Raw genomic sequence first — 12,256 nt, forward strand, 5'->3', positions numbered from 1 at the left:
TCTATGAATTAATCTATAATCTATCTGAAAAATAACACATATCTATTGTGAAAGAAAGAAGGGAAATGGAGGGGGAAAGCTCTGACACTGAGTTTTAGGAGAGTCCTTTAAATACGGCACACATGTGTAAGATTTGCCCGACAGCTGGGTGACAAGGCCTCTGACCAGCATCCAGCTGAAGGAGCAGAGCATTGCCAGAAGCAAACTCTGGAAAAGCTTCCTAGTATATAGTGATCCTGGCTATGCGGTGCCCGTGGAAACCATTTCTAGATCTCTGTGGAAGCAGAAGCACAGATTACATTGTCACCATCTCGCACTGTTGTTCCTCTTTGATGGCTGACGTCCATTTGTAGCTGTGATGAGGTCAGTACCAGGCAGCCTGTTTTCGGCACAGTTGGAGACTGCAGTCGGCACTGTGTCCAAGCCTGTGCAGTTTTGTGATTGCACGTACAGTCCCACATCACTTATCCATGGATGCAGTCTGAGAAGTGTCACTGGGATGTTGTTGTGTGACTGTCAGAATGCATTTCACAGACCTGATCAGTGTTGTGAGCCCCCTGCCTCGGTCTCATGGACACAGGAGACGGATGTGGCTGCCTGTAGGACGGCACTTTACAGGAGTGTTTTTATAGGGGAAGGACACAGTCTGAAATAAGAGCCAGGAGTACAGAAAGCAGCAGCAGTCATTTGGATAGGACATACTGTGCATCCCGACCCTTGTGGGCTCGTTTGCACCAGCATCACCACTGACACAGGGAGCTTGGTGCTGTGTGCTGGCTGTGGGGAAGTCTTTTAACTCTGGTGTAGGCCATGGGGTCCATGGCTGACCAGAAAGATGTACGGTGACACATGCAGTGTATGAGCCACATGGATGGGATTGTGTGTTAGCTGAGACAGTTGAGCGGAGGGCGTTTTCTTACAGAGCAGTGCTCAGCCGGTAGTGAATGCTCATCATTTCTTTTGCACTCTGGTCTCCTTTCTTACAGAGTCGATGCATGTGGCAATGGTGTTACAGGGTCGTCTCTGTAGCACTGTCATTATTTTTAGGAAATTATTGGCATCACAACTATTCACTGTTTGGACATTGAGTTGATTAATTGAACAATTAATTGAGGACATGAATTAGTATAAGAATTGAGTGGGTTTTTGTGTAGGTGAAATTAATTTCCTGATAGAGGCCTTTGTTTTTCTCTTTCTCTGCAGCTATACCTCTGAGCTTTTCTACGAGGGTAAACTGATGGCCAGTGGAAAGCAGCCAGCACACAAGGACTTCTACCCACTAACATTTTTTACAGCACGAGGGGAAGATGTACAAGAAAAAAATAGCACAGCCTTTTATAACAATGCAGAGGTACCTTAGCTCATACTGATTTTAATATTTTCTTGGTCTGTTGAGCATTTCAGATTCAGGGTTGATGTTTGATAGTGTCCTGATTTCTCTTACCAAAAAAACTGAGTAAACTTTATGTTTATTTATTAAGATGAATCTACAATAAGCAAAATTTTGATTTTCTTTTTGTAGTAATGTTAAAACAGAAAACACAACATTAAGAAAAGCTAACATTTTCTGATGTACAGTCTTAAAGAGACTGATTAAATTTCTAGCTCATACTCAGAGGGGACTTCATTGTTAATGAGGAAGAGCTGAACTATAGAATCCTGTGCTTCAGGACATGAGAGACCACATGGTCGCCAGCATTGACCCCACTGTCTGATCAGATGCTTCGGAGTATTCTCTTCCAGTTTCTGGTTTCCAGAGAGAATGTGGGTGTCTTGAAGGGTTAGACCAGGTAGTAGCCAAACTCACAAGAAAGCCTTGAAGGAGTGACGGGCTAGGAAGCTATGGCTAAGGTTCCAGCTGTCCTCGGGCTTAGGAAGGAGAAGGAAGTGTGTGGCTGTCTTTAGGGACTGCCGGTTCTAATCTCTGCTCATTGTATTTACACAGGAATGGCTTTTGTTACATAACAGGAACTCATATATCCCTTTAAAAATTGATCAGAAGGTTACAGTTAGAATTCAGTGCAAGAAAGCCATCAGTGTCACTTGCTCAAACCCTATTCCCAAACTATGAAGCCTGACATTTTCATTAGTCTGTGCCATTTCATGTTAGGAACAGGTAAACTTTTCTTTAAATATTGTGAGACTGGTGGTGGCTTTGGGGCTCCCCTTTGTTGCTTTACACTCAGGCTAGAAGCCACTGGCCTGGAAATTGGTCATGATAGGAGGGCTGACAGAGAGAAACAGGCAGGACCTAAAATCCAGAAGGTTCTGTGGTCTTCTTGTGGCACCGGGGATGGTAGCCACGCACTGGGCCCTGTTTCCCTCATTGTGTGTCTTCAGGTACTCTCCACGCTGCAGGATGTGTACTGTGCAACTTCCCTGGACTGTCAATTTTACTCCAAGTATTTTGGAAAAAAAATCTTTTTATGGTATGAAAACCCAAAGACAACATTTTTGTTACTTTTAAATATTAAACACGTAACTTTAGAGAAATTTCAAGTGACTTTAAACTTAACCAGGGCATGGTTGTTCAGTTCTATGAGTTACTGCTGTCACAGATCTTGAGGTCCATTGCCGAGGGACTCTTCCATGGACACAAAACCAGGTTCTAGTTTATTACGGCTGAATTACAAGGAAAAAATTTAGAGCATATATTAATTAGATAATTAATGGCATTTTAAATATACATATATAATATCTTTTGATCATAATCACACCCCTGCATTACAGGGTAGCCTTTGTTTCAAAATAGGGTCTCACTATGTATCCCTGACTGTCCTGGAATTTCTTTTGTGGACCATGCTGGCCTTGAATTCAGAGATCTGCTTGCCTCCCAAGTGCTGGGATTAAAATCATGCATTGCTTGGATGACCTTGACTGGTAACTCAAAAGAGGACTTCTCGTACCTGGTGCTGGTATTTTATTAGATGGTCTATGGCTCTTGTGGGGATCTTTATCAGCATAGATGGGAAAATTTAATTTAAAATATATATGTATATATGCTTGGTTGTGTTATATATTTAGTTATTTAATGATGTTTCTGGGGCCAATAGTATATATCTAATCAGAATCTGTTTCAGATTTGTCTAACTAAATTTCAGTGACGTGGAGAAACTCCTACACAGCTCTTTATCTGCCACCACCTTTCAGCTTTTATTTTTGTACATATTGTGTCAGTGTTTAATAATTTGAATGATAACCTTGTTAAAGTGTGTGCGTGTATCTTAACAATTCCGAGTGAAGAAAAGGGACAAACATACAGAGTCTTCACGTCAACATTCCCCTTTTGTGAGGAGATCCATGGTGCTGAGCCTGCCAGCCTCCCCAGAGCTACATGCCTACCTGTCTGAATGTCTCCACTGAGAGTGTGACCTCCCCCCCTCTGCTCGAGTATGTGTGGTTAGCTGGCATAACTTATACCCGCCTGCCTCTTCCGTGCTTGCTGTCACACGTAGTGTATTTCTGTATGCTGTAGTGGCTCTTTAAAATCAGCTGAGAGGAGGTAGGAGAAAAATAGCTGTGCTCTGTCCTTTGGAACAATCAGGGCTATACTCTTAGCTGCACTGTCTGGATTTGCATTACTGTATGTGACATTTGGTTTAGACTGAAGAATGTTCTTTTTACTTCTGGCTAGTTCTTCTGTGAATAGGGAATTCTCTCAGGTGTGGTTCATCTGGAAACGTTTGTATTTTGCTTCAGTTTTGAAGAGTATGGAAGATTATTGGTCAGATCCCCGCACACCCTATACTGAAGCCCTCTCCTCTTCGGCTTCCATTTTTTTCTCATGAGAATTACGTGCTTATCTTATTAGAGTCCCTTTGTAAAAATGGTTGTTTTTCTTTTCTTGTTTTTAAGATTTCATTTCTGCCATTGACTTTGAGCATTTTGACTGTGATATGTCTGGATTCACATCTGGATTTATTTATCTTACGTGAAGTTCATTGTATGTGTTTTTCATCAGATATTAGACAGGGTTTCTCTGTGTAGCCCTGGCTGTCCTGGAACTCACTCTGTAGACCAGGCATTTTAATACATGTATACCAAGTACTTTGGTTATGTTTATTCTTCTCTTTTCCGTTATTATTCCTTATGATAATCTTTCTTTTACGTCCACACCTTTTTTCCTCTGTGATTTCTCTCTTAGATTTCACATGTGAGAGATCACATTTGCTGTTTGTCTTTGTGAGGTTGGCTTATTTCAAACTTACTATGATTTCTAGTTTATCCATTTTCCTGCAAAATAAAAACAGCATATTTTTCTTTTTGAAGGCTGACTAAACTCCATTTTTTTGTGTATTTGCATTTATATCACACTTTGTTTATTTATTTATCCATCGTGGACACCTCGTTGATTCCATGCCAGCTGTGAACACTGCAGTGATGCAGCAGGTGTGATGGCGTCTCCAGCAAGCTGACTTCGATTCTCTTGGCTACAACCCAGAAGCAGTGAAGCTGGGGCTAGAGCCCCTATAATACTGGTTGTTTTGTTTTTGTGTTGTTTTTTCCAGAAGCCTTCCTACCATCTGATTTTCTCTAATATTAGAGAATATTGGAACTTAATGACGCCTCTTCGGTAACTTTTCCTCATTAGTTCTCCTTACTTTGGATCCTTCGGTCAGCATAAATCTGTTGGATCCTGCTAGGATGTTTCTTCATTTCAGCTATCTTACTTTCAATTTTGGGGGCCATGAATTGTTCCACTTGTGATGCAGTGGAAGTTGTGTTTCTTGGCAGAGTGTTCCCAGTTTGTGAGGCTTACTTTTTTTGTTTTTAATCTTCCTTCCTTCCTTCCATTTTCTGAGACAGGGTTTCTCTGTGTAGTCTGGGCTGTTCTGTGACTCACTCTGTAGACCAGACTGGTCTCAAAATTGGAACTCAGATCTCTGCCTTTCAAGTACTGAGGTTAAAGGTGTGTGCCACCGCTGCCCAGTTAAATTATATGTTTAATAAAAACAAAGTGTAAATTTATAGATATGTGTAGATACGTAGGTGTGAGTATAAGTTCTGGGGAGGCAGAAGGGGTTTTTAGATCCCCTGCACCTGGACTTATATACAGGTGTTTGTCAGCTGCCTGGCATGGGTGCTGGGGACCAAACTAAACTCTTTGAAGACTAGAAAGTATTGTTAACTGCTGAGCTGTCTCTCCAGCCACCAGTAAGAATCTTCTGCGTTTAGACCAAGGAAGTTGGGGCCCACTGATGCTCCCTGGCTGCTGAATGTCCATAGCATAGGGTTTCTGTCCTCAGAAGGACTACACTCTTCTCTTGTGGTCTTCTTTTGATTTAATGTTTTCATTGATTATTTGGAAATTTCATGTAATGCACCCTAATCATACTTACTTCCCAGCACTCTCAGGTCCACCCTCCACCCTTCCCGAAAACGAAAGAAGAAAAAAACCCAGCAAGTCCAATTTGTGTTGCTCATACACTCACTGGAGCATGGTCAAACTCTCAGTGGCCAGCCCCTTGGAGAAAACCATTGTCCCTGCCCCCTTCCTCTAGGACCTGTCAGTTGTGAAGAGTTACACTTCAGCGTCTTCATCACAATTTTTAAGCATTCTTTTCAATGGTTTCTTGACCAAATTGGGTTTTTTGGGGGGCAGGTGTTGTCACAGAATTCTTCTGGATTTTTCATTCTCAGCTGTGAGTCTGCAATCCCCAACAGCTTCCTTGCCCTTATGGGCAATGGCAGCAAAGGTCATGGATTTCTACATGGTTTCTGGGCTGCAGCACAGGCCATGGACACCACCATGGCCCTCAGTGTCAGCTTGGGCCATGGACATCAGCGTGGCCCCCAGTGGAAATGTAGACCATGGAAAGCCACACAGCCTCTGGCCACAGCACAGACACGGACATTAAATGCTCTCTGGCAGCAACACGCTGCCCACATCGCCTGGCTCCCGTTGTCTTTGCCACCACATCTGTAGTTTCACCATTCTCTTGTGTGCATGCGGCTCTGTTCTGCCCTCTTTTCTTCCAATTTCATGTGTCTACTTTCTAAAAGCATCTTCTCACAGGACCTGCCCTTCTCTAGCTTTCCTGGGGACATGGTGTGCTCTGCAGACTCCTCTGCCACCTCGTCCTCGTCTCCCCCGGGAGCCTCCATGACTCCCTCAGGTTCCTCAGAGCTGCTCTTTGGTTTGATCACAGCTGTGCCACAGCTTTCCATCCTCGATGGTGATGATGTTCTCCCAAACACGCTCCAGTAGCTCGTAGGCTGGGTAGATGCTGAGGTGGACCAACTTGAAGCACTGGCTGTGGGCGGTTGGCAGCTGAGTTGGTCAGCCCACACTCATGTCTTCCGGGTGGCCGCCTGTCCACGGCAGATCTTCCGTTCTCCTGCCGTCTTACCATAGGAGTTGGGGACAGGGGTGCAAGCTCTACCCAGCTGCTGCCAGCTGCTCAGTACAGGGCTTTTGCAGTAGGGAGCTGGGCAAAACAGTGTGTGCTAATGTTTACTGGTTGTTAAAAGCATTTGCAATCACTCCTTCAGTACAGGGATCTGAGGGAGATGGAAATTGGCCACTGGAGCAGTCCAGGAAGTAGTCCCCAGCGTGAATGCCCCCCCCCAGTCCCTACTGAGAGTCTGCAGATTTTGTTAAATAGATACCCCTTCCTTGCTTGTTAGACCTTTGATCAGTCTCTAGAGTCTTTGCTGATTTTGACTAATCTACAACAGATCTGCCAGGAGGCAGTTTTCATTTTGATACCATTTTATGCTGCCTAAAAGGTAAGAATATGAATGGAGGGGAAGGGTAGGCCAATGGCTTGGGTTTGGCTTCACAATGGAAACTCTGTTAGGTTTTCCAGCGCAGGGTCTTCCATGTTTCACTTACCCCACATCTGTACACATGGACAAAGACATGCTTTTCATGTTCTTATTGCAGTAGACACTAATTCCAAATAGAAATTGTGAGTAAATAGTAAATAAGTGCTGTAGGAAAAGTCATCACTTAAATTTTCACGTCAGCTGGATGCCACTAGATTCTGGCCTGACTCTGGATTGAATTTGCCAGATAGGGAGGGAGGGAGGAAGGGAGGTAGATGGATAATAGAGAAATCGATAGAGGGCGAGTGGATAGGTGTATAGTAGATAGGTGCACAGACAGACAGACAGACAGGGTGGTTTTCTATGTAAGAATCTCGTAGGCGTTAAGGAACATGTTTTAGTAACCTGTGCCAAGCATTGAAGCTTTTTGACAGTTCATTGAGGGAAAGTAGATCAAACCACTCAAAACGATCCAGACAACCTGCTGCAAAAATACTACAGAAAAGATCGTGCAGCGGCTTGGCAGAACTTGTGCCACAAGTGGAACAGATTCTGAAAGTCTGTCTGAAATTTGTCTAGTCGCAGCTGAGGTTTGGGCCACCCAGCAGCTGTCGGATGGTCTGCTCAGTTATATCGTGGGGGATGGGAACACCAGGCCTTGGCCTCCTGGGACTCAGTGGTGCACGGACTGTAAGAACCCTCTGGTTGGTTGGTGCTTCCCCGCTGGCCCAGCATTAGTGACTCCACCCTGCTTTCCTGTAACACTCAGCCCTTTTTACCGGTTAGAGTGAAGGCCGTGAGAGGTGTGGCCACCCACCCAGTACATTGCCATGGTTTCAGTGTTTCCACTAGTGACGCTATTACAGGATTTTATGTTGTTTGACATGTGAACACGTGTTATCGTCTTTACCACTGTAACGTCAGAAATGCACCAGGAGAAGCCCGTTTGTAGATGGGCTTTTAAATGGCATTTGCTAAAAGTGATCCTGCATCAGTTTCTGTTAGCATCTTCCTTCCCCAAACAACAGTGGTCATTTAACTGTGTGTTTTTTGTTTAAAGGTATTTGAAGTGGTGGAGCGTGTAGAAGAGCTAAGGCGGAAGTGGCCAGTGGCGTGGGGGAAGTTAGATGATGGCAGCATCGGTGTGGTGACGCCATATGCTGATCAGGTGTTTAGGATCCGGGCTGAACTTCGGAAGAAGAGGCTCTCTGACGTGAGTGTAGAGAGGGTGCTCAACGTTCAAGGTAAGGGCTAAGTAGAATGAGCCAGGCTATTCAGATGTCTTAAAGTGCGGGAAGATTGGATTTCTAATTCTCTTAAATAATCTTAGATCTTCAAGAAATCTAATATTAAAGAAAAAAGAAAGAAAAGAAGTTTCATTATTTTTTTGGGCTGCAGATGATATGTTCATTTCCTATCAAATTCTTTAATATAAATTTACATGTTTATTAACATTCCAATACCCAAATAAAGATACTAACAAATTGACTTTATCACCAGAGTTATGTAATGCCACAAATATCTATATGATATAGCCATAAAAATATAGAATACGTGCTGCTGTGCTGTATTTGGGGACTATTTTGAAATATTTTATCTGTAGACTTCCTTAAGTGACTAGTTACTTGTGAACCTGTTTTCACTGTCAAGAGATGAGTTGTTATAAACTTTGTGCCTTAAATATATGGAGCAGTATCAAATGTGAACACCAGAAAAAGCCTGGTGGTATTGGGTACATGCTACAACAGGAAGAATAATCCAGTGTCTGGATCATGGGGAGCAAGGAGCTCCCTTCTACCCACATCTGGCTCACATTCAGTTGGGTATTTTAGTAATGAACAGGAATGCTCACAGAGTAGATGTAGGTCAGCCCATGGTCTATTTTATATCCACATGGGCAGGGAGCAGATGAAGATGTGGGGTTAGAGAAGAGAAAACTAGAGACTGATATTAACACTTTTGTCAAAGCTTTGGAGCCTTGCTATAGAGTGAGGGGATGTTAGATCATTATAAGAAACAGATGTTATGAAGCCAGACTCCATAAGTCCTCTGTGAAATTGGCTGTGTCTCCTCTGTTTGACAGGAGGCGAAGTGGCCTTGCTTTAAGGAGAAGGCTTCTTGTGTTGGGTAGATGCTGGCCTAGCTAATCCCAGAGATTGGTTCCAGCAATATGATTAGGGGAAAAAAAATTAAGCAAGGTGTGGTGGTAAATATCTGTGATCTGAGCATTCAAGAGGTGGAGACAAGAGAATTGCCAGTAGTTTGAGACCAGCCTGGACCACATAGTAGGTTTACGACCAGCCTTGGCAATTTAGCAAGACCTTTTTTCAAGAGCAAAATAAAATCACAAAATAACCTTTTTTGGGGGTGTGGTAAAAGGTTCATAACAAAAACTTAAGCATTTGGGGCATTTGTAGGTTTGCAGTTCAGCACATTCGTACGGCACAGCCCTCACTCACCACCACCCATCGCTAGACCCGTCCATCTTTCCAAACTGAGACTGCGTGCCCATTACATAAGACCTCCCATTCTTCTGTCATCCTTGGCTGACACTGTTCTATCCAACCGTCTCTCTGTGTGGCTTTCACTACTTGAGCCTCTCGTAATTACATTCAGGTAGTGCAGCCTGAGTAGCTCTCACCCAAAGTGCTTGGGTCAGGCATCCTCAGACCTCAGAGCTGTCCAGCTTAGGGCTTTTTTCTCAAATTACACCTGTCCTTTTGTGATTAGGTTTTGTTTGCTTAACACAGTGCGTGCCTCTGAAGGTCTTTCACACTGTGGCATGTGTCAGCTGAGTAACTCATTGTGTGTAATCACACTGGTGTGTCTGTGGACACTGGGTCACATTTGCTGGCTTCATGATCCAGGCTTGTGTGAGCATGGGTGCAGCATCCTCATGGAGACCTTGCTTTCAGTATGGTGGGTTGTATCTGAAGTGGACGTGTTGAATCAGATGGGCACCCTGTTTCATTTTTTGAGGCATGGCCCTGGTTGTCCAGAGCAGCCGTGCACCTCTTATAGCTATACCTATGGCTGGGATTTCTCATGTCTTCACCAGCACCCGAGATTTAGCCATTATGATTTTATAAGCTTTATTGTATCAGTGACTCATAGTGATGATCTGTCTTTCTTTCGATGTTTTTGTAGGAAAGCAATTCAGAGTTCTCTTTCTTAGCACAGTGCGCACACGCCACACTTGCAAGCATAAGCAGACGCCAATTAAAAAGAAAGAGCAGCTTCTGGAAGACTCCACTGAGGACTTAGATTATGGTTTTTTATCTAACTACAAACTTCTGAATACTGCCATCACCAGAGCACAGTCCCTGGTTGCTGTGGTGGGCGATCCCATTGCTCTGTGCTCTGTTGGAAGATGTAGGTAAGTCTGTGTCACTGAACTGAGAGAGACTCTGAATGGGAAATGTGGAGTGATTTACATCCTTGTGCATGTGTTTATCTGTATGACCACATGGTGAATTAAAGTCAGGCTTACAGTTACCTGACATCCAGCATTAGTGAGAGAATTGTTATTTAGGGCCTGCTCATGGTACATGCGTAATTGTGTATTCTGTCAGTGAATGATCAGCAATACCACAGCGTGTCTGTGTTCTCAGCACGCTTCTAGCCTGGAGGTAGTCAGTGAGCAACACACACACAAATTGTGGTGGTTGCACTTTATTGGGTAGAAAAGGAGGACTGAATAAGAACACAAATTAATGCAGAGAAAGAGAGAGAGACATGAGGAGCTTCTTGGGGTGAGAGATGATATGAAGTGGTTTGTGACTAGAAAGGGTGTGGTCACAAGAGCCCACCCCAACAAGCTGACTCTGGCAGTGACCGGGGGAGCTGTTGAGTTACCTGCAGCTGAAGTGTTCTAGGGAGAGGGGCCAGCTAGTGCCAGAGCCCGAGGCGGGCGTGTTTGTGTGTATCTTCAATCTAGCTTAAACTTTACACTAGCTACTGCCCTCCCGTCCGCTTGCTTCATTGTTACTTTACTTTCTTTTTTTAAAAAATTATTTAATTGTCTTTTATGTGCATTGGTGTGAAGGTGCCAGATCGCCTGGAATTATAGACAGGTGTGAGCTGCCATGTGGGTGCAGGGAATTGAACTCAGGTCCTCTGGAAGAGCAGCCAGTGCTCTTGACCGCTGAGCCATCTTTCCAGCCCCTATTTTAATTTCTTAAAAACTTGATCTTATTAAATTTCCTTTTGGTAACTTCATTTGTGTATATAATATATTCTAATAGTACTCGGTTCCAAGTTTTGATAATTTTGTAGTCATTTTCATTTAAGGCTCAGTCTGTTTAGAGACAGGTTCTCTGTGTAGCCCTGGCTGTTCTGAACGTTCTGTGTAGACCAGAGATCCTCCTGCCTTGCCTCCCAAGCGCTGGGATTAAAGGCAGGTGCCACTGTGTCCTTTGCAGGGCTTCTTAATGAAAATAATTTTTATGTGTGGTTAAAATTAAAATTCTTTCAGGGAGTAAGAAGAAGTGATCAATAGTCTGTTTTTTGAGTCTTATTATTGTGCATTGGAGTATAAGAGCAGCCGTTCTCCTAGAATAGAGCTGAAGCGCCAGCTAGAACTTTTACTGTACAGTTGTGATCTTGATCGTTAGGAAGAATGTGAACTGCATGAAGCCGGAATCAAAAGACTCATCTTTTGGAGTATTGAAAAACTGCTAAAATATTTTAAAAGAAATTCATAATATTCAGTTATGAAAAAGAGAAATCGTCTAGGGACTGGTTGCAATTTATAAGTATGACAGAACCATGTAAATTCAGAATGGTAGAGAGGTTAGACAGTCCCTAGGCTGTCCTGGCTTCTTTTGATCTGAGGATTACTTTCCACTCTGTTTCATTTTATAATTAATTTTTAAATTTTATGTTATGTGTGTGTGTGTTTGTATATGGGTATGTGCACATGAGGGCAGATGTCTAGACTTACTGGTGCTCATGAGCCACCTGATTGCAGTGCTGGGAACCAGAGCTCAGGTCACCTCAGAGAACAAAGTCTTCCTGACCACTGAGCTGTGGCTCCAGCCCTCCACCTTACAGTTTGAGACAAATCTCTCGCTGGGCCTGGAGCTCACCAGCTGACCACTCTGGCTGCCTAGGACCTTGCCCCTCAGCTCCTTCTTTGTCCCCTGTTCCCCCTCCTCAGTACTGGGGTCATAGGCCTAGGCCTCCATGGCTCTTTACTCCATTACCCCTGAGCCATCTCTGCAGCCCCAAGTTAGGAGTGTCTTCCACAAGGGAAAGCTGTTCACGAAAGAATCTGCTTCTTATGTTTGGAAAACAACTTTTTCTTTAAAAACAAAAACAAAAAAAGCAGCTCACCTAGGAACAGTTCTGTAATAACATGACATCAGTTTCATACCTGAAAACTGATTGCCATTCGTTTATAATAACTGGGGAAAGGAATTTATTTCAGGTTACAGAATGATGTGTGTGTGTGTGTGTGTGTGTGTGTGTGTGTGTGTGTGTGTGTGTG

The 12,256-nt window shown here is 43.5% G+C and overlaps 1 protein-coding gene across 3 annotated transcripts in view; it reads left to right on the top strand.

Moving 5' to 3' along the window:
- Helz (helicase with zinc finger) overlaps window positions 1–12,256 on the top strand; it is a 142,876-nt gene that overhangs the window by 83,187 nt on the left and 47,433 nt on the right. For all 3 annotated transcript variants that reach the window (XM_055592127.1, XM_055592129.1, XM_055592128.1), the window contains 3 exons: window positions 1,204–1,351; window positions 7,829–8,012; window positions 9,916–10,144. In XM_055592127.1, the coding sequence (XP_055448102.1) occupies window positions 1,204–1,351; window positions 7,829–8,012; window positions 9,916–10,144 (561 nt within the window). The remainder of the gene's footprint in view (window positions 1–1,203; window positions 1,352–7,828; window positions 8,013–9,915; window positions 10,145–12,256) is intronic.

The sequence above is a fragment of the Psammomys obesus genome, unplaced genomic scaffold, assembly GCF_907164565.1.
Source record: "Psammomys obesus unplaced genomic scaffold, mPsaObe1.curated_primary_1811, whole genome shotgun sequence".
Lineage (NCBI taxonomy): Eukaryota > Metazoa > Chordata > Mammalia > Rodentia > Muridae > Psammomys > Psammomys obesus.